This window comes from Falco biarmicus, chromosome 9 (genome assembly GCF_023638135.1).
Source record: "Falco biarmicus isolate bFalBia1 chromosome 9, bFalBia1.pri, whole genome shotgun sequence".
Lineage (NCBI taxonomy): Eukaryota > Metazoa > Chordata > Aves > Falconiformes > Falconidae > Falco > Falco biarmicus.
Window position 1 is genome coordinate 17,218,092 of NC_079296.1, and position 26,380 is coordinate 17,244,471.

Below are 26,380 nucleotides of genomic sequence, written 5' to 3' on the forward strand. Positions count from 1 at the left end.
TCTCCTACATGGAAATCATTGTTAAAAAGTAGCTATTAGTGTCTTAATTTAGGACCCTGCTCAAGGCTATGAATTACTTCTCTTTGGGATTCTCTGAGGAGTTGTTTCAATGAGCTACCATTTAATATCCAAAATAACCTTTGCCAATCAGACTGCATCATGACTTTTATCCAAACCAAAGGACACTGAAGCCTCCCATTTCCAGAAGAACAGACATCATCTCCAAATTTAGCAAAAAATCCATTAGCTCAGCATGACAAGGTCCTGTGAATACTTCCCAATGCCTGGTAACACCTGTAGTGGGCAAAGCACAATGCCAGGGAAGAAAGAGTACTTCCAAGGACAACTTTGCAGTGTAGCTACTCACAGGTGAGTCAGAGAAGCCCTGGTGCTCTGCCCTCAAAGGAAAGCTAATGAAAGCTCATCTCTGCCATGCCCAGGACCACTCTGTCAAACTGTCTGAGCTTACAAGAACTTCTTTCTGCCCGTAAGTGAAAAACACTTCACTACACAATAGCAAAACAGTTGTTCCAGTAGAAAAGACACAACACATTGACAAAAGTATGAAAGTCGCATGCACTGTGAGAAACACACTGACTGAACACAGCCAATTATCTAAAGAAAAACAGGCAACCCCAAACCCGAAAGAACCAGATACAGCAGTTAAATATGAACAGCAGTTTAAAGAAAAAAATATTTCCCTCCCTTGGTGATTTTGAAAGAACATAATAGAGGAAAACGCTATGTTTCATAAGACAGTAAAATCCTAAGTATCATTCTTCAAGGATGAAGAAGGTGCTTTAGAAAACAGCGAATCAAGACGACAGGTACATTTTCTCATCTCTATTTAAAAAAAAAAAGCAGTAACAAAAGCCTCATCACAAGACACCTTTTGGGAACCAAAAGCCAAAAAATGACTTTAGATATTTCAATTCCATACTAACCGTTAATTCATAGGAAACTCTATAGGTACAAATTACTTAGGCAATTTAACTAAGCCATGGAAAGAAAATTTGAGCTTTTTACACATTTTAAAAGCAACCCAAGAACTTTGATGGTACAATTCATACTTGGGAAGGCACGCCAGACTAACACAGCTAGACTGTATAGACTGCATATTTAAAGCCATTATTACATTTATTATATATATGTCTAATAGGAACATTACACCTGCCTGATAACCTTTCAGATACTTTTCTAGATATATGTACTTCCCACTAATTGCTAAATATACAGGTCAAAACATAAGGGGGGATACATCCTAATTATTACCCTACCTTATACGAAAATATTAGTTACTGGCGATCCAATGATATCATAATTTTTTTCTTGGGTGAGGATCTCTTGCTGATTTCTGCCAACATATATTATTAGTGGTAAAGGATTCAATTTCTCACGGCCTCTAAAATTTAATGGTTTCTGTTATTTTTTCCCCTCTTCCAGTAATACAGAGGAAGAAAATAAAGCTAAAATAAAAGCATGAGATGACACAATTCAAATACCAGCAAGCATTAAGTCCTGAATTAACATTTCATCCCAAAAGGACCTGGTACGTGGAAAGCATGAAAGCTGAAATATAGACCAATACACGGATACACCAGATAACATCACTACATTTTTCTCTGTGTTTTTTTCTTCAAGAACATGAGATATTATAAATGAAATGCTCGACAAGGAGAGACACAAAGCCTGGGTGCCCAAGGATGTTTCTTCTCAGTAACAGAACCAGCACACAAAAAGTAACATTTTCAGAAGACTTTTACACTTTTTTCCCTCCATAGCAGATCACACTAAACAAAATAAACACGAAAAATTATTGCCTTAAAAAGAAACCCCAAACATTATTCCAGTAAATAACTTCACTAATAATAACCAATTATTAAGTGGATACTGGGGGTGGGGTGGGGGGGGGGGGGTGGGGAAGAGGCAGTTTCTACAGTGATTCATCAGCATTACGGAAGTTAAAAGTATAAAACATTATGCAATCATTTCTACTGTTGTCTTAACAGTTCCACCAGCATGCCAAGTCCATACATTTCCAGTACAAAAAATTAAGGCTTCTGGGGCCCCTGGCATGCAATGTCCTCTTAACAAAAGCAGAGGGCCAACCGTAAGAGAGTATGGCCACTATCTGCAATCTGTTCATCATAGGGTAAGTAAATAACATGGTGAGCATTTCTTGGTATGCAAGAGGCATCACATCTGTTTGTGAACAGGAATGTGACAAAGTTGTCACATTTTCACACAGTTTCAACAAACGTATTTATGTCACATAGATACTCCCACTTAGCTATGACAAAACTGCAATCTTACACCTCTGGGGTCGCCATCTAAAAAAATATTTCCAACTGCACTGCACCTAAAGGGGGAGGGGGGAACTAAACCACCCCGTCCTTCATATCGAGAACACAGACAGCTTGGCACAGCTGTCCAGGCTTTCTCCAGATGCCAGTGATTCAGCATGATAGGTATGGACAAGAGAGGCCAACAGAAGGAATAGAAAAACGCTGCTATAGGAACATTTTGCAGGTTGTAACTGTGTCAGATACGGCCATCAAAGCCTGACTACCTATACAATAGTTCTGTATCCTAGGCACCCAGGTTCAAAGGAATACTGTAACCCCGCACTGTAATCCCGTTAGAATTAAGCAAGCCTTAACTATGATTTTAAACAACCAGATGCCTAAGTCACATTTAACAAGCTGAGTTATTAAGTGACAGGAAACAGCAGGTTTTCCAGCGTACTCTGAAGTACCTAATCACTTACCATTAGTTCTCTTGCATTGTGTGAAGAACTTAATTTCTTACAACAAACTGCTGTAACAGTTCAAAAAATTCAGCGAGTCTAAACACTAAAGTAGCACTACCGAGTACAAGTTTCCAGTAGACTTGTTTTAACATTTTCTACTTTTACTCTTGCCATTTGCTCTAACAACTCAACAGGTTAAGCAATCCAAAATGAGTAACAACTCACTGGGAACAAAGCTTTCCAGCTTACTGGAAAACATGCCGATTTCCAAAACAAACTATGGGATTCCAAGGCTTTAATTAGGACCTGCTGAAGACAAAGGCATCCTTTTCATTTCTCAAGACCCTCTGTTATATAAAAAAACCAAATGAACGGATCTCCACCCCTTTGAATTCAGCCAGACCCAGTGTTCCTCGGAAGATCAACCTTAAGAGCAGACATAATTCGCGTACAGCCATGAATTCCAATAGCCCAGGTCTGCTATCGCAAATGTCCACACTGCTATTGCCAACTACAGCTCAAAAGCTTTGAGAGCAAGATCTACAATCTAAGTAAACAAAACCTAATAATTTTTTGGAGTGCTACCTATGCTACCCTCTGAAACACCAGTTTAATGAACATATTTTAGGACACTTTAGTTGTGATAGATTATTCTCCCCTCAAATGCTAGAATGATATGCTTGATGTGCTTCAGAGCAAGTACCTTAATTTTATATTTTGGTTGCTAGACCACCTTAGTTTTTCACAGATATATCTACTTGAAAACGTTTTCCTTCTGAGAAGTATAACGTTCGATTTTTCACGGCTTCCCATGAGATTGTGCTACCACGAGAGGCCACGGAGAAATAGATCAAGGTGAATCTTCCCGGTCAGAGCTGGGAACCCGAGGCCAGCAGCCGGCAGAGAGGGCGGCAGCACCTCCCGCTGCCTCGGCCCCTGCAGTTCCAGGGATCTCCTCTGCGCAAGGGAGGAAAACCCCCGCAGAGGACGAGGCGCGGAGGGGACGGACCCCAGGCGGGGAAGGCGGTGGCCCCCGGCCGGCACCGCCCGGGCACTGCTGCCACCCGCGGCGGGGCGGGCAGCCAGCCCCTCGGCCCCACGGAGCCCCACGGCGGGCAGCCCCTCAGTCCCACGGGGCGGGGGGGGGGCAGCCCCTCGGCCCCATGGGGGGAAGCTTCTCAGCCCCACGGAGCCCCATGGCGAGCGACCCCTCAGTCCCTCGGGGGGGCGGGGAGCCCCACGGCGGGCGGATCCTCAGTCCCACGGGGGGGCGGCCGCGGTCAGACCCGCAGCCCCCCGGGGCCGGCGGCGGACAAAGCCTCAGCCCCACGGGGGATGGCCAGGGGCAGACCCTCATCCCCGCGGAAGCCCACGACGGGGGCCGGCCGCGGGCAGCCCCTCCTCAGCCGCGCCGCCTTCCCGGGCCCGCTCGGCCTCCCAGCAAAGCCCACCCACGCCGGCGCGGGCACCCCACGCCTCCATGCAGCCCTCCCACGGACACGCCGCTCCCATCCCCACCTGTGGGCAGCCCGCCACCGGGCAGGCACCCGCAGGGCGCCGCTCCCCACGCGTGGGCCGCCTCCACGAGCCGCGGGCGGCCTCCGCCCCGACGGGCAGCCATGTTCGACCCGCAGCCCGGCGGGTCAGGGGGACGCTCACCCTTGACGGCGCGTTCGCTGGTGGCGTGAGGCGGCAGCAGCAGCACCTTGCTCCCCTCCTTGGCGGACATCGCTGGGCGGCTGCCGGGCTCCGGCGGCGGCTGCTGGGCGCGGCGGCGCCTTCGTCCGCCCCCTCCGCCGGCGGGCTGGCGGGGAGAGGGGAGCGTGAGGCGGCCGGCGGCGAGGCGGGGCGGGGGCGGCTAGAGGCCGCGGGCGGCGGCGGCCCAGCGGAACATGGCGGCAGGCGCGGCTCCCAGCTCCTCGCGTAGCGAAGGGACAGTCCGCCTCGGGCCCGGCATGCACCGCGCCGCCACCCCACGAGGGGACTACGGGAGCGTGGCGAAACTCCTGGCTCCGCCGCGATCGCGCGGCGCGGCCGTTAGGGAGCGTGGCGAAACTCCGCTCTCCCCCGCGGCCGGGAGCCGGCAGCGCCCCCGCCCCCGGGCCGGGCCCGGGCCGAGCCGGCGGGGCGGGGGGCGGTGCGGCGGGCGGCCCGGCCCCCAGCGGCCCCCTCAGCGGGCGAGGGCCGGCGGCCACCATGGAGAGCTCCGCGGGGCCGCCCCCCGAGCGGCGGCAGGGCTGGGGGCGCCATTTTGTCGGGCAGAAGGGACGAGCGCGGGTGCCCAGGCCGCCCCCCCCCAGAGCCACCTCAGGGCGAGGCGCCCCTCAGCGCTGGGAGAGGCCCCGCGGCCTCGGCCCACCTGTGAGGCCTGGGTCGGGAGACGGAGGGGGAGAAAGGCGGCCCCCACCCCACGGCAAAGCCTGGGCACTGCTTCGGGCAGGCCGCCCCCAGGGCGAAGGGGGCATAGGAGCATGGAGGGCCCCGACCCCCCCGGGGCTGCTTGGGGACGCAGCAGGGCAGGACACCGCACACGGGGCCCCCAGCCCCGCCACGGCCCCCCTCGCACACCCACCGTGCACACCTGGCATGCAGCAACAGCCCCAGCCGCATGCCGGGCCTGAGAGCGGGCTTTGCTTTGGCAGAAGGGCTGGTGGTACAACTGTGCTAAACCTAAGCGAACCCGCTCATTCTTTATGACTAGCCCGTATTAAATGACTTATCTCTTTTTCTGTCAAAGTCAGTTCCTGCTTTCCTTTGTACCAGTTGTTAATTTCATCTTCTCACCTTCAGTTTAATATATCCTCAGTTGTGCTGGCACAGGTTGGCTGTAGGACTGCACTGGAGCTGAGATCACAAATTAGCTCGGTTTAAAAACCAAACCCAAACAAAACAACATCCCCCCCCAAAAACACCCCAGACCAGAAACCTCTGTATTTGGCATCACTTACCGATCTGCCAACAAACCCAGTCAGATCTAGCAAACATCTAAATACATACATATAACAACATTTATTAGTGTATCTGAAGAGTTGCTGCTTTGCATCTCAGCTAATAATACAGCTGTGATGCATTATTTGCACTGAGCTGGACAAACTATTTCATACAGTAAATCAGGAATTTAAGAAAGAAAAGCCATTCAGAGGTTATAGTTTCCAGTAAGGTCTTGGTACTTGCAAGGTCCAAGGGAAAAGGATGACAGCTAAGGCAAGCATCTGCCATCTTGAGCGTGAAAAGCTGTTTGGCTCAAGCAAAAATACATTGGAATTGATGGGTTACACAAGAGCTTGGCTTGACCTTGCCTTTTTATTACACAGTCAAGACAGTCCAGGCAAGAAACTTTGAATGAAACATCACTATCAAGACATTCAAGGAAGCAACTGAAAATTTCAAGGGAATTTGAATGATAAACCCTTGGGTAGTTTCTTGTAGAACTCCAGAGTTTTAGAAAAAAAAGAGTTATGTTAATTCCATGTCCACAAGTAAAATGTTTGGGCACACAAAAAGAGAGCTGGGATACATATAGAGTATCATGGAAGAAATCCTGGATGACTGTTTTGGATTTAATCACCAAGTTTTCCAGTAGCAGGAATTACTACTACCTTATACCACATGTTCTGTAAATGTCTGTCATTGTACAACCAATTTAAAGGGCCTGGTTTTTAAATAGAACAAAAGCTCACTTGCTTCAATAGCATGCATGTGTATCCATTCAGAATATGCAGCGAGCATGGCATAGGAAGGGCAGTAAGTAAATGTTGCTGCTATTGACTTAGCATTAGCTTAAAACAGACCTGCTGGAACAAGGAGCAGGGGGGATTAATGCAGCCTCTTATTTAGGATCAAAAGACACTTAGTAATAAATGCAGTTTGAGTATTTGACAGCATGAAACAGCACATAGATCCTTGTATTATGAAGAAATTCATTTGTCCATAGATTTCCAAACACACACGGAGCTTAAGACCTTGCTGAGTGTCGTCAGAAATTCCCTCTTCACCTCACCTGAAGTGCAGTTGCAAGAGAGATGCCTCTTACTCAGTTGCTCACTTCTCTCATGAGCCTGCAGCCAACATGAGTCTTGTCTCCTGGGGTGCGAATTAAAGGGGCTGATGCAGACAGAACTCTGGTTGAGGGAAAAGCATAGCATAATTTTATTTTGCTATGATGCTGTGCCAGAAGGAGACATTATCAGCTTCTAGGCAACATACCTAGTGCCCTGCATGCTGAAACACTTCCAGTGATATTCAGGCATCGCGTGACGAAAAGGCTCACACAGATGAACTCTTGCTGGGTTCCGCCCCTTCCCCCCCCCCCTCCCCCCCCAATTCATTAGATCGATGTGATAAATGGCGTTGTGTCTGCCTACAAACGACACCTCTTTAAAACATGAAAAATAATTTGTATGGCCATTTTTTGGATAACAACAGCTAGAAAGAGAAGTTAGCTGGCACAGTTATCGTGTGGGTTTGTTGGTTTTTTCCTAACATATTCCATCTTGCCTCATTAAAATACAGAGCACGTGCCTTTGTCTTTAGGACAATACCAAAACCCAATTAGGGAGAGAGAGAACTACAGAACACTACCTAAGCCCTTTAGCTTGTTGAAGCTTTTTCAAGCAGTATTGTCTCTAAATCTACTAGAGACGCTGGAAGGGGCAATTCACACTGCCCCAACATACCTCACGGTGAAAGCAAAGCTGATTGATTCAGTACATCTCGCGTCCAAGGAATCTATTGCTACTCACACCACAAGTAACATCATAATTGTAGGAACTTAGGAACACAATTATGAACAGAAACGTGGCCTTGCAGGTAGAAGTCAGCGTGCCTTTATAATCCTGACAGTTTCCCACAGATCTGCCATAAATGCCAGCCAAATTAAAGTATTTCTGAAAAGCAAAGTCACATTTTTACTTCCTGTTCAGCTTTGCCACCAAGTGGCCATTCCATTCCACACATTGTAATACCGAATTAAAAAAAAAAAAAAAAAAGGAAAAAAAAGGAAAAAACCCAATTCCTATTCTGACTGGATATTTCAAACCCTTAGCTAACAGCTAGCACTGGACGCTCTCTGAATAACTACTTTTGTAGTGGAGAAACAGTTCAGCAAAAGAAGCACATGGAATAATCAAGCCAATTCATCTTACCCTGTACCATGGGGAACAGAGCCATTTGGGATGCTGATGATCCGACTTGCTCCTGCTCCATCTCAAAGCAGTACACACAGAAACTGCATGCAAAAAATGTTTAAACAAGGTGTTATGTTAAAACCTAGACTTTTCTGACACCTCCCTCCCCTGACTGGGTACTGCAAGGTATAGTAGCAACTATATTTTAGTAAATCGTCACCTCAGACAACAAGTGCTGTTTATTAAAGTTCAGACAGAAGTTAGACATAAAAATGACTATGTGAAATTCTGTACCCATCTCATGCAGGAGGTCAGATGATCGGAACAGTCCCTTCTGACTCTTAACAGCAACATATCTTTTAAAACTGGCACAACGCGATGTCCCAGAATCATCTAATTACCCAACAAGAACTTTCTGAAAACTCTAAGAAGGAAATTGAATCACAGGAGAGGGAGATATATTCCAGATCCCATGAGAAAGATGCACAGAGCAAATCTTGCAGAGATAAACCAGGTCTGAGAGGGGAAGACATGCTATAAAGCAGGAGAAGAAGATGAGGAAGACAAAAACTTTTAAGAGGTTGTTCCATTTCACTGACACTCACTAGTGACTGCTTGAAACTGTCCTTTCTGAATTGCCAGGAATGGTATTGTGGTTGGTATAAGCTGTGAGACTGCCTCAGAACAAACCATTTATTATTTTAAATACATTTTGACATATTGCTGTACTGAGTTTCAAATGAATACTTGAAAGCTTTCTGTTAAGAGGACACAAGACTTCCTTGCTGTCCCAAGCCAGTTTGTTACAGCAAACCTTACACTCTGTAACCCAAGGGCATCATTCAGAAAGGTTGAAAGCGTAGACTTAAACCATTATCACCAGCATCACAAAATCATTATCACTGCAACACTCTAGCTGCTGATGTCATCCAGCACTGAGAAGCTGCACCGACTTAAAAAAAGAAAGGGGGAAATAACCAAAGCACACACACACCCCCCAAGACCAAAACCCAAACCAAAATACCAGGTAGATGCTGGTGTAAGTCACAAGCTACTAAGCTACTTTACTATTAGTCTATCCTGTTACACTCCTTTCCCTTATTCCCTGATAACCTCCAAGAACAGGCTGTGGAAGTGCAGACCACATTTAAAAAAATTAGTCAAGGCCACAGTCATTCCTTGCATCATATCACAACGGTAAAAAAAAACAGGCTAAGGCAACCCAGCCTGTACCGCTTAGCCTGATTCTAGAATTTCGAGTGATTTTTTTTCATACAAAAACCTACCAGCCACATCTCTAATTTAAATCTCACACCTCTGGAGTGATGGTACCTCAAATTCTTCCTTAGGTTCCTCAAAACATCGCTCACTTGCTCTGCTTAAAGCTTTCCTTCCCCTGCCCTTATTATCTAGTTCAAACTTTTCCTTCCTTAGCCTTAAGTGATTGCACTTTCTCCTACCATCTGAGACCAAGCAATTCCCTCTTTTCATTTATCTTACTACCTTGATGATATTAATAGACTATGATCCAGTCACCTCTACTCACTCTTAAAAATTGAGTTCACTCTGCTTATTGCTGCCCTCCTTTGTGTTCTCTCTCATTTTCTCACAGCCTCCACGAGCGAGAGACTTAACTGACAAAGTATTCAAGGTAAGCAGGTCTACGTATAGGACCTTCCTAAAAAAAAACAATCTTGTTGCTCTGTAGCAGAAACGATGATGTAAAACAGTGGGGGGGGTTGTTTTGCTTTTTTTTTTTTTAAAAAAAAAAAAAACCCAGAACTTTGATGAAGCATGCTGATCCACAAATGTGACATTCTACAGATCACAGAAATCCCAGTAAGCGATTTTAAAGCAAACTGTGGGAAGAACAAATGCACAAAAGGCAGAGATACGAAGGCTCGGTTGCTAAAGAGTACATGTGCTCTTTTCTTGCAAACACATCTGGCCATCATTACCAGATAGCAAAAGTGCAACTATGCCTTCAACTTACCTCTCTGCGTCTTTCCCTAAGCTACTGAGACCAAACATCATTAAGTATTAGTAAGAATTAACTGTTCCATTGGGACTGGGCAGCTTAAGAAATGGTTGAACAAAAAATGACCCTCGTAACTGGAAAAACCTAACAAATAACAAATGCAGAAAAGGATATCCCAAAACAATCCCACATAAGAGTTTAAAAGCTTTTCTACTACATATTTTGCCACAGTAACTTAGTATGCAACTTGAAAATTACAAGACCACTGGAGAGATGTGGGCTTTTCCCCCCCATAAACTACGAGGAAGATGTTATGAATTGATTTTCTGGTCTGCACCACTGAGCTCTTCATATCAGCAACATCCTTGTGTTCAAATCTTTAGTTTATTGAGAAAAATCGGTTGAGACACACACACATACCTTCCTCTCCCCCTTCAGATGAGTAAGGTGTCATGAACACCTATTACATCTGCTATATTAAATAGCTTCTTTTAAGCCTCTAAGGGCAGTAATCAAAACCAGTCTACAGCACTGAAATGTTTTTTTAACATCGAGGGTTTTTTTTAATCTATCTGGAGATAAACTAGCTGAACTACCAAAGCAAATGGAAAACTTGGGCATTGTTTCATCTGATTAGCAACAATTAATATATAGGGTCATGAACAATTAGTTATTTCTCCTTAAATGTACTTAAAATTACATGCCTGATTTCTAAAAACTTGTAGCTGACAACGGTAGTATAATGATAACTTACACTTGACTGATATATTTTATACCTTAAATAAAAAAATCACTCTGCACCTTTACAAAAGGTGAAGTTCAGTATGCTGTGCTGGAACCACAGAAATCTGAAAGCTAATTATTTTCAAGAAATAAAACCTGTAGTTCCACAGCAAGCAGAACCCAGAGATTTTTTCAAATTGTATATAAGCTATGATAGTATGTTATACATTTTTTTCTCTCTCCTTGTATCTCACAACCCAACACCTTGTCAGGCAAGAGAAGTACAAATGTGCATTTGTTAGTTAAATCAGCCATACATGCAGCATTCCTGCCAAGTACTTCAAGGTTAGTAAGTCAAGATTTGTAGATCAAAGCAAGTTGCTTGCGTTCAGCTACCTTTTACTCTTCACATAGATACCACACGTTAACATGCTCATGCTTTAACGTGCTGCAAGCTACTTAAGGCGATCTGGAATAGTTTGGTGGTTTTTTTTCGCAATTAGCAGTTCTGTTCTTGGAACTCCCTTAATTGACAGTCATGTAACAATTAACTGGTATAAATTTTGAGTAAATAAACTGGAATGATTGATGACCATAGACTGCCATCAAAACTACTTTATCCAAGTAGTAAAAATTTTAAGCTAAAATTCAACACTATTAAATGACTATTAGATTTATTACTGAAGTGCAGCTTTATTGTACTCACTTTTCTCATGTATTCACATCTAAAATTATTTTGATTAGTGATATATACACACATAAAGGTTCTCAAGGCTGTGATTCACTGGTGAATCATCTGGGGCTGGGCCATCCCAAACTCAAGATAACCCTCCTTCAACAAACCTAATGTAAGTTAGTTTACAAATAGACACTTGATATTCTTATTCATGAGCATATTCAGCACTTACTCACTTAACAAAGAATACTGAAACGATTCTAATTTGATGCCAATAAGGAAGTTTGGGTTTCTTCAGCTGAACTCATCCATTTGCATACGATTCCATAAATATGTTTGCAAACATCATTCAGTGTTCTAAAGTGACTGTATAGCTGGTCTTAGTTTGTATTTTTCCTTTAATTAAATAGCAATCTTAAAAAAATTTCCAAGTTTGTTGTGGTTTTTTTTAAGGATAAAAAAAAATCCTTCAATGAACGAGAAGAATGATGCAGATAGAAAGTAATTCCAGCAGTAGTACAAAAGGATTAAAAAAAATTTTAATCTAACATGCTTTTTTAAAAACATTTTCTGAAACTTTAAAGGTAACTTCCATCAGCAACAGTAATGGTGGAAGAACCATCACAAAAGGAGCATTACAGATATCTAACTAGGCTTGAAAATGTTCTGGACTATGCAGTGCTAAAATGCTAGAGACAGTAAGCACAGATGGATGGAAATCTACTTTTGCTTTTTGCCACCCATAGTGCTAAACATGAGACGCCACAGCGGTAGAAGACTCCAGAACTCGAGTGAGGCACTTGTAAAACCCAAGCACAATTTTATCTTTGCCCTAGCTGTCACAAACACTAACTTAACCTACACTGTTTGCCCGGTGTCTGTCTGTTTATACATACAGCTGTGCTATGTAAGCGTTTCTGCAGTTTCCTTTACCATGGCACGAACATTATTAAAGACTCCTGTAAAGCACAGTGCCTACTCTCTGCACCAGTCAATCTTCCCTTCTCAAAAGCTTCAGCAGCAGGCTGGTCCAAGGACCCTCCCTGCACGGGAACCTATCCATTAAAAGGAGGAACGAAAATCCAGACAGACCAATTACTGAGTGTTCTTTGGAAAGACAGCCACATTTGAGTGAAGAGATGCAACGCACACATTTTCTTTCAATTCGCCTTCCTCACTTATCCATCTGTTCCTTCCCATTCCAATCCACCCTCTCTCACCCTTGTCTTTCTCCCACACCCCTACCCTGGCCCTGGCCCCAAATTATAACGGACACAAACCTTGCACAGACTGCCACTTGTCTGGAAACCTGCCTACACGTGACACATCCTACCCCAACCATCACCGGTAAGCCAATTTCAGCAATGAGAGCAATCATGGAAAATATCAGGGAGACTGTTCCTTCCCGCTTCCCAAATTTCACGTTTTAACATAGGTGCAGCTGCCTTTTGTTTAGGAAGGACCAGGCACTTACCTTGCACTTCTGTAGCTCACCTCTCCGAAGCAGCGTGCATTCTGGCCAACGCGCTAGTACTGCACACTCCAGCACACGCTCCATTTGAACAAACAAAGCAGGTCCAAGTATGATTTCTGTAAACAGTGTGCACAAACTCCATTGCCTTCAAGAGAAGGAACTGCACTAGGCAGGTCCTTTTCTATATCCAGAAGGATTGTATTTACACAATTGCTAGAATACCAGGTTAACCTTCCTTTTTTTATTGCTCTGTTTTGCCCCCTACACAGCTGGGTATAAACGTGTATTACAAACACACCGAGAGATCATACAAATATAGGGAATAAAAATTTTCTTTTTAGGAGAACTGAAATTAAATTATTTTAAAATGTAAGTATGAGGGTGTGTGTTTCATTTCACTTAATTCCACCCATTAACCTGCTCTGCAGCCAGCAACAGATACTGCATGAAGAAAGCCCTGCTTATGTTACATCAAATCTTGCAAACTTTATTATAAACTCTTAAGAAGGAACCAAAATAGCTCCTGAATTCCTTGTGGAAGCTCCCTCACTCTTCTTACAGGCAACAGTGAACTTTAATGAGCTATTAAACTAATACATAACTGATTTTTCTAGGGTTTAAATATTCAGTAAGTATCAAAGACATGTTAGCATAGTCAAATGAATTACTAGGTAAATACTAACTTACTAACCTCACCAAGACTTGCAGGCACAAGCTACAGGTGAAGTACAGGTATTTTTCCAGCTTCACATTTCCTCCCATGTTAAATATATTGCTGAATCTACTTGAGTTTGCTTCTATTCCGATATGCTACCATACAGCTTGGCATGGAGATATTTTGGAGGTTATGTCCCAGCTTCTTTTCGGGCCTCTGGCTGAGTTCACTTCATAGCCAGTAATTGATGTACACGGGATATTTACAAACCTGGCAGCTAGAACCGTGGTAATGGAATAAAAACAAGACTGCCCTTTAAAAGAAAAACTGGATACCGCCAGCTATTAAAACGAGTTGCATCAACTCAGGGTTATTCTGCAGAGCCTTATGGAAGTGTACTTCCTCCTTTCCAGTAGCTAGGATTAAAAGAAATAAAAAATAAATGCAAGCATGCACATTTTCTTAATTTTTAAATGTTTCATACTCCAATGTTGATTTTTGAAGTGGTGACTTTGTACTTTATTTTGGAAGATTATTTTTGTAGATAATTGAGTTCAAGACTACTTAAGCTTCACTCAATTTTTTAGAGCTGTAGTAAAGCAAAGTGTCAAATAGTTACCCATGTCCTCATCTGCATCCTGGGGCTACTGTAACTTTCTCTACCTGCTGAAGGCAAGAAAAAGCTGAAAACAAAGAGGGGCCACTTGTGCCCAGATTCCCTTTACTCCAATGGCATTGTTCTACCAACAAGAGAGAGAGAAGAGAGAACTGCAACAGGAATATTTCTGTCCAAATATCCACCTCTGCATTGCAGTCACTTCCTGAAATCATAATTTCTACAGCTAGAAACTTAGCAGTTGGCTATGCTGTGTCCATGTGCAGCCAGAGAGACTAACAATTCCTATCTGCTGGAAAACCATAATTAAATAGTTGGTTCAAGTAAAAATATACTCCATTGTTTTATATTTAGAAAACAAGTAAAAAATTAGTACTGTTGAAAGTTTCATGTTATTAACATTGAAGTAGTCAAAAGTCGGCAGGGCTTTTTTGGAACGAAGGGCTGGAAGAAGAGAGTGTTTTATTGTGGTCACCACTGTTAGTGGGGGCAGTTAAGTACAAAGAAGCACCCAACATAATCCCAAACATAAAACACAATTCAGCACGTCATAGTTACATGAGATTGTAACAACAGCAGACATAACAGAAATTATTTAGAAACAAGAAACTTAGAAATTACATTTATTAAAATGAATGAGACTCAATGAAAAAATTCAATGAGACTGAACAGCAAAAACCGATGAAATTCCATCAAGCACTGAGGTACAAAACATGAAATTAAAACGACGACCCCCAACACCTAGAGCAACAGCCAGAGCAGGTCACCAAGGAGTACCATGCACTAGAGGGCAGCCTGGAGCTTCACCGGCCGGCTGCGCCGGGACCACCGCGCTGCACCCCCCCTCTCACCGTGCGCATTAACGGAACCTTCCACGTGCTACAACAACTCCCAGCCTCCACACCTGAAGGCATTGCAAGAGCAGGAGCGCAGCTCTTACTAAAGTGACACTTCTCACCACGCCACTCATTTCTAACGACACTTTTGTATGAGTCCCATCTGTGTACGCTACCATCCTGCACATATTCCACAGTCTTCCCTCCAACAAAGAAGTCTCAACATCCTTTTCAAAGGTCACTTAATTAATGTCCATTATGATGTTAAAGTTAAGCACAGTAGTGACAAAATGCATCAAATCCAGGGATAAAAATTAGTCCTGCCCTCCAATCTAACTACATATTTATTACATAAACTTTGTTAATGAACTAGAATGAACAATTAACTGACATCTGTTAGCGCATAAGGAAATAAATCAGCAGTTTCAGGCCAACTGATGAGTAAAGCCAAACAGCAAAGAAAGCTCATACGCAGACAGGTAAATAGAACTATTTTCATAGATTTATTTGAAAAATACTTACAAAAAGCAAGTATGTTTGACACTAAAATAGTTAAACTTATTCTGTGTTTACATTGGTGTAATTAAGCGTGCAGCATTAACAGTCTTTTCTGTTTGAAGCATTGTTAGTTTGCCTTAAGGAAGTGGGGAAAATTCTGGTTTACTAATGAACAATGTCTCCCTGCCACTTCCTCAGCAGCAACTACAGCTGTGATCTCCGCCTGAGATCTCAGCACACTGTAAAACTGGGTTTGCTTTACTAACTGCCACCCTGCCAAGTACAGATTTACTGGAACCTGGAAGGTGCGTCAGTTGGGCTTTTTCCCCTAGGAAGGAACAGGAAAGAGGAAGGACAGGAAAAACAAAAGGATTGGGGTTTTATTGTGAAGAATTTACCAAAGCTGCATTTGATGAAAAAGAAGTCCTTAAAAACGTCCTTTTGTTAGTGGCCGTCCTCCTTCAAAACATGCACATACTTCCGAACTTACCCGTAAACCAAATCCCCTGAAGCTCACCATTCCTATAGCACTTTTTTGCTAGGAGAGGCCAGGACTAGAATATCTAAGGTTCCCCATCCAGACAGCAGTTCAGTAGTGTCAGAAATGAAATACAGTGCAATTAGTTTCCACATACTGTATAGCTACATTTTAAGACAAAACTGGCACAGATACTGATGGAAAGAGTTTGCTGTCTCCATGTAATCCACGCTCTGGCAACAGCTATAGTCTGTTTGCAGCGTGGTTTATTAGGGCACACGGAGTGGACAGGATCTCACCAGCCATTATTTTGCATGGTGCCAGCAGCTGCTGCTGCTCGAGCCAGCATATTTCTGTGTGCCTCCGAAGCAGAAGAAAAAGTCCCATCCATCACATGCACTGGCAGCATTCGCCTTCTGCCAGGCTGAGGCGTGTAGCTGTTCTGTCGCCAGTCGTCTTCTGGGGGCATATCGACTCTCCTTGGACCTGGAGCCTTAGCGCAAGAAGGAGGCACAGGACAACCTTGAGAGGCACCAGGATCCCAAGAAGGCTCACGTGGTGTTCTTAAAGTGCTGTAGTCTGTGCTGGCTGGCAGCCTGCAACTGATGGCATACGATTCATGCATCTGATGTTGTAAAGGCTGCTGGAGGAAACCTTCCTGTAAACTCTTGCCTGGCTGGCCAGCATGTTTCCCCCAAAGCGTCGTTCGTTTATCCGGTAACGTGGCTGTTTGCCTGGCAGGGTAGCTCGCGTTCAGCCAACGGCCAGAGACACTCGATGCTCCACCTCCTAAATGCAGATTAACAAGAGGCTTTTGCCCCTGGGAGAGGGTGCCTTTGGGTGCACAAGGGAGACTCCCACAGCTCAGTGCCACACCGGGGTAGTCTTCACCTTGGAAAGCTTCACCCCTGTCAGGCACAACCAAAAGCTTTTGGATGATGTTGTTCTGATCTCCTGAGAAGTGGGAGAAAGAAGAAAAAAAAAAAAAAAAAAGTTTGTTTAGTTATATTTTTCCATTTTATCCTCTCAGAACTTTCAGCTGTGGCCAACAGGTGACAGAAGAAAAACTAAATGTCTACTACATCCAGTTACTGTTGACACGCAATTCTGAATAAAAGCTAGCTGTACCCTTTCTAGCATTCACTTCTCTCATTGCATTTCCTCCTTGTCCTACCACAGCTGCTGTCACAGACTTAAGATTTTTTTACTAGCCCCTTGTGTCATCAAGGAGAAGCCCAACAAAATATTTCAAGGCTGACAGACCAAACTGGTTTTGATGGTTGCCACAGGGAAAGTAACTCTCATGCAGGAACTGGTTATTTCCATTGGCACAACTACATGTGTGATAGCTTGTGGAAGACCTCTCATACATGTCAACAAGGTGTTGGATCTAACTGCTACTTTTACACTGAAGAAAACTACTCACAAAAACATCAATACGATTTTACTCAATGTTGTCATAATGTTTCCATAAAGATTATTCCTTTTTGTTACGTCCACTTCGCACAGAATCACAGAACAACTCAAAAGGGCAGAGGAGAACAACAACATGATTCATCCTTCCAGATTTCTCGAGGAATTCGGGCAGATGGTGAAACAACATCATGAAAGACAAAAATCTGAAGAGTTGTTTTTCAGCAGTATTTCTGATCACGAAGGAGGATGAAAAGTCCTGTGATTACCTGACGGTTTACGTGCCTTGCCCACCATGCTGGGCATCAGTACATCATGGGGTAGGTGCTGCACCTGGTTTGGGTTGTGCTGGGGATCAAAGGGAAACACAGGAGGATCATGGGGGAAAGGAAGGGAAGTGGAGCTGGAAGAACGGTGGCTGGTGTCCACTGGCATTTTCCTCATATTTGGTGCTTCCTTTTATAAAATGAGAAAGGAGAAAAGAACATAAAATGATGAGTAAACACAAAGCTGGGTTGAATCAAGCAAAGACAGTGTTGATCCAAGGAAAGGAATGAGTCACTAGAAGAAAAACATGCATCTGTACATGAAAAAGAAACACAAATACAAATTGCATCAATCCAGTAAGGCTCTTATTACAGTGGCGGGCTACTCAGGAGGATCACTTGACAGGAAATATACCAAGGAGAAAAAGCCAAAATGAACACAAACTACACATTGGTTCATAAATGGAATCCAGAGAATGACAGCAAGCCAGCCAGCATGGAACCACCATGCTACACAAGCCATGAAATAAAGAAGGGTATTGCTGATCCTGCCTTCCTGTTTCCTAGGCAGGCTTTACTGAAAGCTCTGATTCCAGACTGAACAGATTTACCTGTTGCAGCTGAAGTATTTACCACCGCTGTACCACTTCCCTCTCTTAGGAGGTACCTATCTCAAAGCAGGGATGGCCGCACGGCATGATAACAAACCATCACCGACCTGAGCCCGGTGACAGATGGCTATGCTCTTGGCTGCTTCTGTAGTGGGAATAAAAACCTCCAGCAGAGAGCGGGAAGGTCTTGGACAGCTAGAGGCTTTTAATTGCTTCTGCCAACACCTCCAGGTATGTGTTAAAGCCCTCAACTAAAAAAGCATGCTGGAGGAGCAAAAGCTGAGAAGCTGACCTATTCTTAGCTAATGGTACACAGCAGAAACAGAATCAAACCAACCAGTCCAAATAACTGATTTTGCAATTGAGACTCTTCTACACTTCCTATGCAGTTAATTTCAAATCAAAACTTAAGCACAGTTTGCAAAAAAATTCAAGCCAAGCCACGCCAAAATTTGCCATTATATCTGGCTGGCTATGTTGCCAAACACTAACAATAATCTGTTACTGTTTTCCTCACTGGCAGTTTTAACTTGTACCTAAAACTACTTAACAGAGATAACAAAGGAAAAAAAAAACCCAATCTGTTTTTAATTACTTCCTGTATGTAACTGACTGCATGTTATGTACCAAGTCTTGAACTGTCTCTTCTTTACGCTTACTTTTACCTTCTAAAAGTGCTACCTGCTGAATATATCCACAAGATAGCAGAAACTTTCACATGGTTAGTGTTGTCTTTTTAAAATTATAGGTGTATAAGAAGCTTTCTTGAAAATACTCTAAGCTGAAGAAACTGTTTATACTGGATGTCTTTGTGTACTGACAAGTGGTATTAGCTCACATGCTTACCAGCTGCAGCAGGTACTACTCTGCAATGACTCTTGAAGAAGATGGCTTTTTTCCTTAAATAAAAGCTCATCCTTCTTCCAGAAAGAGGACAAAAGTTCACAAAGACAAGCTTTCATCACAGCTTATTATTCAGTTGTCTGCCATCTTGTTTGTTAACTACTAAATGCAGACAGAGAAAACAGCAACCCTACACACAGATGATGGCTCTTTGGAAACCTGCACACCATTCTACTTACAAAACTGTGAGAAGAGACCAAGGTCTCTTCTCTGTTTGAGATGACTGTCCCACTGAGGCTGCGAGCAATGCGACGGAAATTCTCTGCACTGTACATTTCCTCCTCTTCTGGTTCCCGGCTACGTTCTCTGGTATATGTGACCTGCAGACAATAGCACACATTTCAGAAAAGCTTCTCCATGATCTTAATTTTGTATAATAATTATAGAGAAGCGATCATTATAAATGTAACAGACTATGTTGCGATGACATTCCATGACCTTTTCTTCATTCAGGTACTACCTCAAAAACCTAAAGCAAATGGGTCTGTTTGGATCCGGTGATTAAAAACATCGCTCGTTATAGTCTTTCTTTAGTAAATATACACTGATTGTGTAAGTGAGATTCACTCTTTTATAGCTATCTAAAGCCAGGACAAAAAGTCTCTACTGGGATGAATCTACCTAAAGGACTGACTGCTGCAACAGGCATCACTGGCCCTGTGTGCAGCTGACAGCCATCCTATAACAAACTACTACAGCCTTCTCATAACCAAAAAAGCCCCACCTAGTATTATCTCATGAGGGCTGGAAGCTTGATAATCTTACCAGGAGAAATGATTATTCCTTCCTTCTTTTCCTCTCTTCTATATAAGCAAGACCATTTAAGCTCCCTTTAATGATGGAAGTACTATAGGAAATGTCATTTCCCCTTGAAAATACTTGTATGTTTTCATGTACAGGCACTGATATGTAACTACCTACCAGTTATTTAAACAGTTTCTCCCCAGAAAAGTAAGAAGAAAAAGCATCTTCTCCCATTCTAAGGAGACTAACTCTCAACTGTAGCAAATACCATATTATCCCCCAACGTCAAAATATGCAGTGACACTGTTAAAAAAACCCCAAAAATAGTCTGTGCCCCCTGCAAGTGGTAACATCAAGAAGCAGTTATGGTAAGTTGTGATACAAGGCAGCTCACATCAGTATGTTCAAAGAGACTAGATCTTACAAGTCTTCAGGGGTATGTTCCTCAAAGTCAGAATTTAGATAATTTGATTGCATGCAAACTGCATGTAGCATAAGTCACTCACTTTTTAGCCAATTAATCCTGAGTTAGACTGCACTTAAAATTCTCTATAACATTAGTATCAATGACCCCAGTACCTTTTTCATAACATATTCCACTTCTCCCATTTTTTTCACTAGCACAGGCCAAGCTCTTCCCACTTTAGCACATCTTAAGCAACAACACATCACCTTGGAGACAGAAGAGACAGTGGATCCACACAGACTGCGCTCGATCTCTGCTGTCGGGGTTTTCGACAGACCCATGCCAGCTGTAGCATACAGCTTCCTCGCATTCAGGTTTGCGGAGACTGGGAAGGAAAATGCTATGGTTAAATTCAATGCTTGATTGCATGTTCTGGCACACATCTGACTCCAGCAGTGACAAGTGGACTGCACACACAGAACAAGAAGCCCTCAGAGATCCTCTGAACATTAACACAGAAGCTAACTCCCAACATTTCAAGGGGAGACAGTCCATCAGGACACTCATGCCTGCTTCGCGCGCCTTTTTGCAGGTTCTGGGGAGCAGTTATTTGCACTATTTAAGAGTTAAACAATTTTAACTGCACACCGGCACTTGCTTGAGGCAGAGGTGAGATAGTTTAGGGGGCCTAAAGGGACAGAAAATCAGCTACAAGGAGCAAGTTACCTAAAGTTACTTGGGATAAACAAGACTCATCAGCTTTAAGTTCCCCACACATTCACCTGCTTGTTCCCACCCAATGCTACAGTTTGTCAGCCATTTGTTGTGCTGGTTAAACAGTTAAAAGTGTTATTTTTAACTAAGATTGCTACCATTACTTCACTTCAGTGCCATCCCCACCAACCAGTTATAATTCTAAAATTTCTCATGGAGTAATAGGCAGCTCAATGGCCTAATCAAAATGCTCACAGGGAATCTCTCTATAAGGGAATAAAGGTGATGTGCTGGTAACGACACCTTTTCTGCATTTCTGGCATTGGAGGATCAGGTCTTTGCTTTAACCTCTGTTGTAAAGCTTCAGGGATGAAACAGAGGCATTTTCACCATGATTCTGAATGCAAAGGTCTGACAAAACCAGTTGATATGGGGCAGAACGCTTAAGCAGCATTTGCAAATGAATAGGTAATCCAAGTTAAAAGTGAGAAAGACCTGTCCTAGACCCACTCTAGTGATTTTCCTCCAGTTCATCACAGTAGATGCACTGGTTCTAACTTTTTGGTTCTATACAGAATTTGCAGAACTTAGGAAGAAACACCTGAATGTCACAGCAAACCAGAAGTAAAGACCTCAAACACAAACTTCACTTCAGAAGAATACCCATATGCCATATCCTTCATCCACGTCATGGGAAAACAGGCAAGAAAAGTGTCAGAATAAGAAACAGGGCATTTGATGACAGAACTCTGAAGGTCCAGCTAACACTAAGGCAACTGGGCTTTATCCTGCTGGATTTCTATAAAGAGCTTCCAAAATCAGTAAGCTAAGCAGGAACACATAAGACCTTCTGATTCAAGTGCATGCAAGAGAGTATCTGACAAGGTTGCGAGTTAAGATCTTGCCTAACTGAAAGAAAACCAAAAGGACAACAAATGGGAAATGGCCACCTTCGGATGTGCCAACTGGTCTGTCCGTGGACTGCAACACAAGAGTTTCAGAGAAAACCTGAGCTGAATAAAAACCTGCTCAAAGAGTTTACTGCCGTATTCAACTCTGGTCACTGGCCAGGCTTTACTTGTCAGGAACGATGGAGGCTCCACCTCCATGGATGCAGGGCAAAGGAAAACCTGCCTTGTGTGTGTATGGCAATATATCTCTCACATATATCTATACCTATAATCACTTTAGTATCCATCAAGTTTCAGGCTGCTTTGTGTTTAACCAGAAAATTCATAACTCTAATGCTGTAGCATGGATTATAAAGAAATGTGCTTCACTTGTGCTAAACAGAGAATCAAGGCTGCCCTATCTCATGCACGAGATTAGATCAGCTTAAGTGGAACCAGACTGCTGTCATCAGACTCTAATTGAATGTCTCTAGCAACAGCTGGATGTTCTCACCAACAGCAACAGAATCTGTTTGTTTTCTTTCAGCACCAGCTAAGCCACAAGGTCTCAAGGATTTTAGTGCATACCATGTCCTCCCAGTGCTGCTTTCACACATAATTTTCCAGAACTTAAAGCAGGCAGTCCTTAGCAAATCACACCTTCAACTCTCACCAATCTGGAAACACTTTTTGAAAGTTATTCCCCTCAGCCAGGTACAGACTACATTCTCAAATACAATACAATCAGTTAAAATTCACAAATGTGGAGAACATTAACTTCAGGCATAGAAACAGTTTAATAAATTCCAAGGGTGATGCAGGACTTTCAAACAGCAAAATTCAGCAGCCTGACCTCAGCAGCTAGCTCCCTACTTGAGAACAGGATCAATTATTTCCGTGTTTCTCTTAACAGATGTTGCTCTCCGTTTGCCAAGACCAACAGCTACCCTGCAGCCTCCCCAGGCAGTGCTACTGCACTGCTTCTCCACCGAGTTAGGACATTTTCAGAGTCCACAACCTGAATCTTTCTGCATCTGTACACAAATTCATGCCCATTTAACTAAACCGACTGGAAAAATGTCTCTTCACCTACATTGGAGTACACAGGCAGGTCAACCAAGAAAAACAGCTGCATCGTTCTTACCTGATTGGTCAAATGGATACCTAGCACTGTCCTGTCTTCCCAAGAAAGGCCTAGCGGCCTGAGATGCCTGCAGACTAGTCTGATAGAGGGATTCCAGTTCTGAGAGCTCCTGTTCTGTGTCTTGATTCCACTGTGGATGCAGATGCACTGGGATCCTGCTCAAGTCATCTCCAACTGCTCTCTGATCAGAAAGGGCTGGACTCCTCCCAGGTACAGGAAGCCATTCAGCATTCTTATTAGCCTTCTGAGAACTGTAATACCTAGTAACATTATCCACCCAACGGTCCACAGGCATAGAGGCAACCATGCTACTAGTAGCTCCATCATCCACCTGTTTCATTCCTCCATCATGACAGTGCCTTTCCAGGTAGGGTGCAGGGTCTGCTATATTCTGTCCACCTCTTCTACACAGTTCTTCACTGTGAGAACAAATACTCTTAGAAGCAACATGTTGGGCACTAAAACCCTCCAAAGAAACTACCCCGTCCCTAATATCCACAGTTGAGTGCAATTTTTCAGAAGACTGGTTTTTGTTTTCTTGGTTTTGATGGATTAGCTGTCTGTAACCAGAGGATGAAGGGTTGATGAAAGATTGTTGTGTTAACTTTGCAGACTTCTCATCCTGACACACTGCAGCAATCCAGCCTTTTTCATGAGTACCTTTTGTCTGGGAGACTGCATGCATTTTCTGAAACTGCTCTGCCAAGGAGCGAACATGTCCCTTTGTACTAAAAGCCTCAGATTTGTAACCTTCTGCTGTGCCACATTCATCCTGTGAGGGTAATAAAATCTCATGGCTGTTTGCTCTGGAGTATTTATTTGTTTTCTGTAAAGGATCCAAGGAGCACTGCTGTGTAGGGGATGAAGTTGAAGGGGTCATTGCATGATAAGCCCCTAAATGATCAATGCTGGGCTGCACTGGAGAGCTTGCAAGTTTGGAACAAGGACTGTGCTGGCTGTCCTTTTCAGGAGATGCTGCTTGTAGTGGATGTGGACAGGGAAACAGTGTAGGCAAAGAGCCAGAGTTTACTGTGTTAGCCTTGGATTTGTACTGAGGTGTGAGAACAGGCGTTATGTTATGAACCTCTTCTAACTTGCTGCTACTGCAGCATTCCCTATAGTCTTTTGGCCCTGCGGCTGTGGTGTCAGCAAATTCCACGCTATGGTGGGCATCACTCTCAGTTCTCGCAGACCTCTCTGCCAACCCTTGCCTATAGGGAAAAGGGGGAACTTGGTCATGAAAATCAGCAGAAGCAGACTGGAAGTTTGGAGAGATCCTGTTGGATGGACTGCTTTCAGAAGGGGGCAAGGAGGAAGACTCTGGATATAATGATGAGTGCAATTCATGGCAGGAAGCAGGTGGGTGGAAGAAAGAACTGGACCCAAATTCCACTTCTTTGTTGGGTTCCAGTGGTACCTCCTGGCTCAGCAGTACTTGGAGCGGGCCAGTCTGTTCACTAAAACACACAGAAGGGTAAATGATTAGCAGTAGTCATTGCTTATGTTTATCCCTAGGGTACAGAACTTGCACTAGGTGACATATACCTCAACACACTTCCCTTTGCTAACTGTATGCTGATGAAGACTTCGTTAATTCTGTAGATACATACATGTTAGTCCTTTCTTCTAACCCTGATTACCTACAATAACTGATCTGAATCCATTTCCTATTTTTTAAAGAGTATTTTGCTACAGTTAGGCTCTATATAAAGTATTCTTGTACAGCAGCCTAGGCACTTTAACCAGCAGACTGAGCGTGTAGGTAGGGATAACTGTAAGAATAGTAAAAATAGCATTTATATAAAATAAAACAACTGTTTCCAACATTAACACCGTAGATACTTTTTTAAATTACTTTGGACACGTTCATGATCTGAACATGAACTGACAATACTTCCATAAGGTCCCCTCTCTCCAGGCAACTTCATGAAGAATGACTTGACAAATGGAAGGAACAGGTCAAAATTTCTGTCATGTCATCTTTGTATTCTGATCTTTGAGATATTTATCCAACACATTAAATAATAGTTACACGTTTAACTTTATTTTGTAATAATCTGTATTTTAAGTATACTTCTAAAAAAATAAAATGTATTCTTTTATATACCTATGCAAGACAATTATATCCTCAGGTCATACATGCCCTTGGCACTTTTCTGCATTTAGTTAGCATTTTAATATGCAGACAGAAAAAGCAGTACCAAGTCCACGTGCCCGTGAGAAAATGACAAGCTACAAACAACTCCAACAGAAACCTTAAGGGAACTGCAACATCATTGCTTTGTTTCCTTCCTGAGATGCACAGAATGAAAGTTATCATGAAGATCTAGTTGATATGTGAAGCAGAATGACCTTCTCTGTGAGTAATCGTAAACTTTGTGCTGCCTACAGTGCTGTTTATATCAAAGCAAGAGTACAGAACTCTGGTTATGAATAGATTCTGTTCATTGGCTGCAATATTAACGTTTGGTGGGATAGAACTTTTTGCAAAAGTAATGTTCTTTTCACAGAGCAGCAGTGATCAAGTTCAGCATTAACAAAATCAGTTTAGAAAAGTTCCTTTCTTTCATTTTCTTAGAATCTGTCAAAATGCATAAACTGGGGCTCTGCACTTCTGTAAAATAAGATATAATGGACTCCTGATTGACAAAAAGATCAGCCCTCATTACATATAATTCTGCTACTGCAGGAAAAGAAAAGAACATTATGAACTATAGCCTGGCAGGTGCCCAAAATAACTGAGTTTTAGTATATAGCTCTATGTGAAATTTTAAAAAAAGGAAAAGAGAAAAAGGATTCTCATCTGATACTCCATCTAAGCTTCTGATAATATAATATGTAAGAAAGGGGAGATGGAAGAAAAGTAACTGTTCAAGAAACAGCCTAGAAATTGGATAAGGATGGTCTAGTGCTAGGAGGGAATGGCATGGGAAGAAGGATTAAGCTGCATGCTGAAGAGGGTAGGAAGAAAGGATCAGTTACAGCAGAGTTAATTATGCTATAGTTAAAGTCAGTATGGAAGAAGGAATCATGAAGAGACACTGAGGCGGCTGCTAATCCAGGCTACAGGATGCTGGCAAGCACAGAAAGAAAATGAAGAATGACAGAGCATCAGGGAGAGTAGTCAAGGTGACAGGATCAGGATCTGGATCCACGAGTTGTACCAGTGCACCACTAGAGAAGTGGACTAGAAAGAAAAGATCAGCATACTTGACACTTTTCAAACTACAGAGCACTAAAACACACTGGGGTTGCTGTTCCCAACATAAAAGCAATTATAATAAGATTTTTACTGTAGTACACACTTTTACTGACAGAGTCCTGAAACTGCTCCTGATCATGAACAATTGCATGTTTCATCCTAACACGTACCCCCTTTTTTAGCCAGGTGGTTGTCTGCTGTATTCTTTCCCTTGGTGCATAAAACATGGATGCTGCCAGGAACTGACTGCTACAGTTCTCTGTCACAGATCACATTTT

General features: G+C 43.1%; 2 protein-coding genes across 18 annotated transcripts in view; both read right to left on the reverse strand.

Annotated features, from left to right (window-relative positions):
* The window catches only part of PPP3CB (protein phosphatase 3 catalytic subunit beta), a 47,837-nt gene extending 43,096 nt beyond the window's left edge, over window positions 1-4,741 (reverse strand). For 2 of the 7 annotated variants that reach the window (XM_056350707.1, XM_056350708.1), the window contains exon 1: window positions 4,409-4,733. In XM_056350707.1, coding sequence (XP_056206682.1) covers window positions 4,409-4,478 — 70 coding nt within the window. In that variant the 5' untranslated portion in view covers window positions 4,479-4,733. Of the gene's footprint in view, window positions 1-4,408 lie in introns of all 7 variants that reach the window. The other 5 variants (XR_008823789.1, XM_056350705.1, XM_056350706.1 and 2 more) reach the window with 5 other exon arrangements.
* Window positions 4,742-15,313: 10,572 nt separating this feature from the next.
* The window catches only part of USP54 (ubiquitin specific peptidase 54), a 102,475-nt gene continuing 91,408 nt past the window's right edge, over window positions 15,314-26,380 (reverse strand). For 8 of the 11 annotated variants that reach the window (XM_056351702.1, XM_056351695.1, XM_056351698.1 and 5 more), the window contains 5 exons: window positions 22,901-24,357; window positions 20,419-20,537; window positions 19,182-19,322; window positions 17,492-17,678; window positions 15,314-16,763 (listed from right to left, as the gene is read on the reverse strand). In XM_056351702.1, the coding sequence (XP_056207677.1) occupies window positions 16,105-16,763; window positions 17,492-17,678; window positions 19,182-19,322; window positions 20,419-20,537; window positions 22,901-24,357 (2,563 nt within the window). In that variant the 3' untranslated portion in view covers window positions 15,314-16,104. Of the gene's footprint in view, window positions 16,764-17,491; window positions 17,679-19,181; window positions 19,323-20,418; window positions 20,538-22,900; window positions 24,358-26,380 lie in introns of those variants that run through there. The other 3 variants (XM_056351704.1, XR_008823893.1, XM_056351705.1) reach the window with 3 other exon arrangements.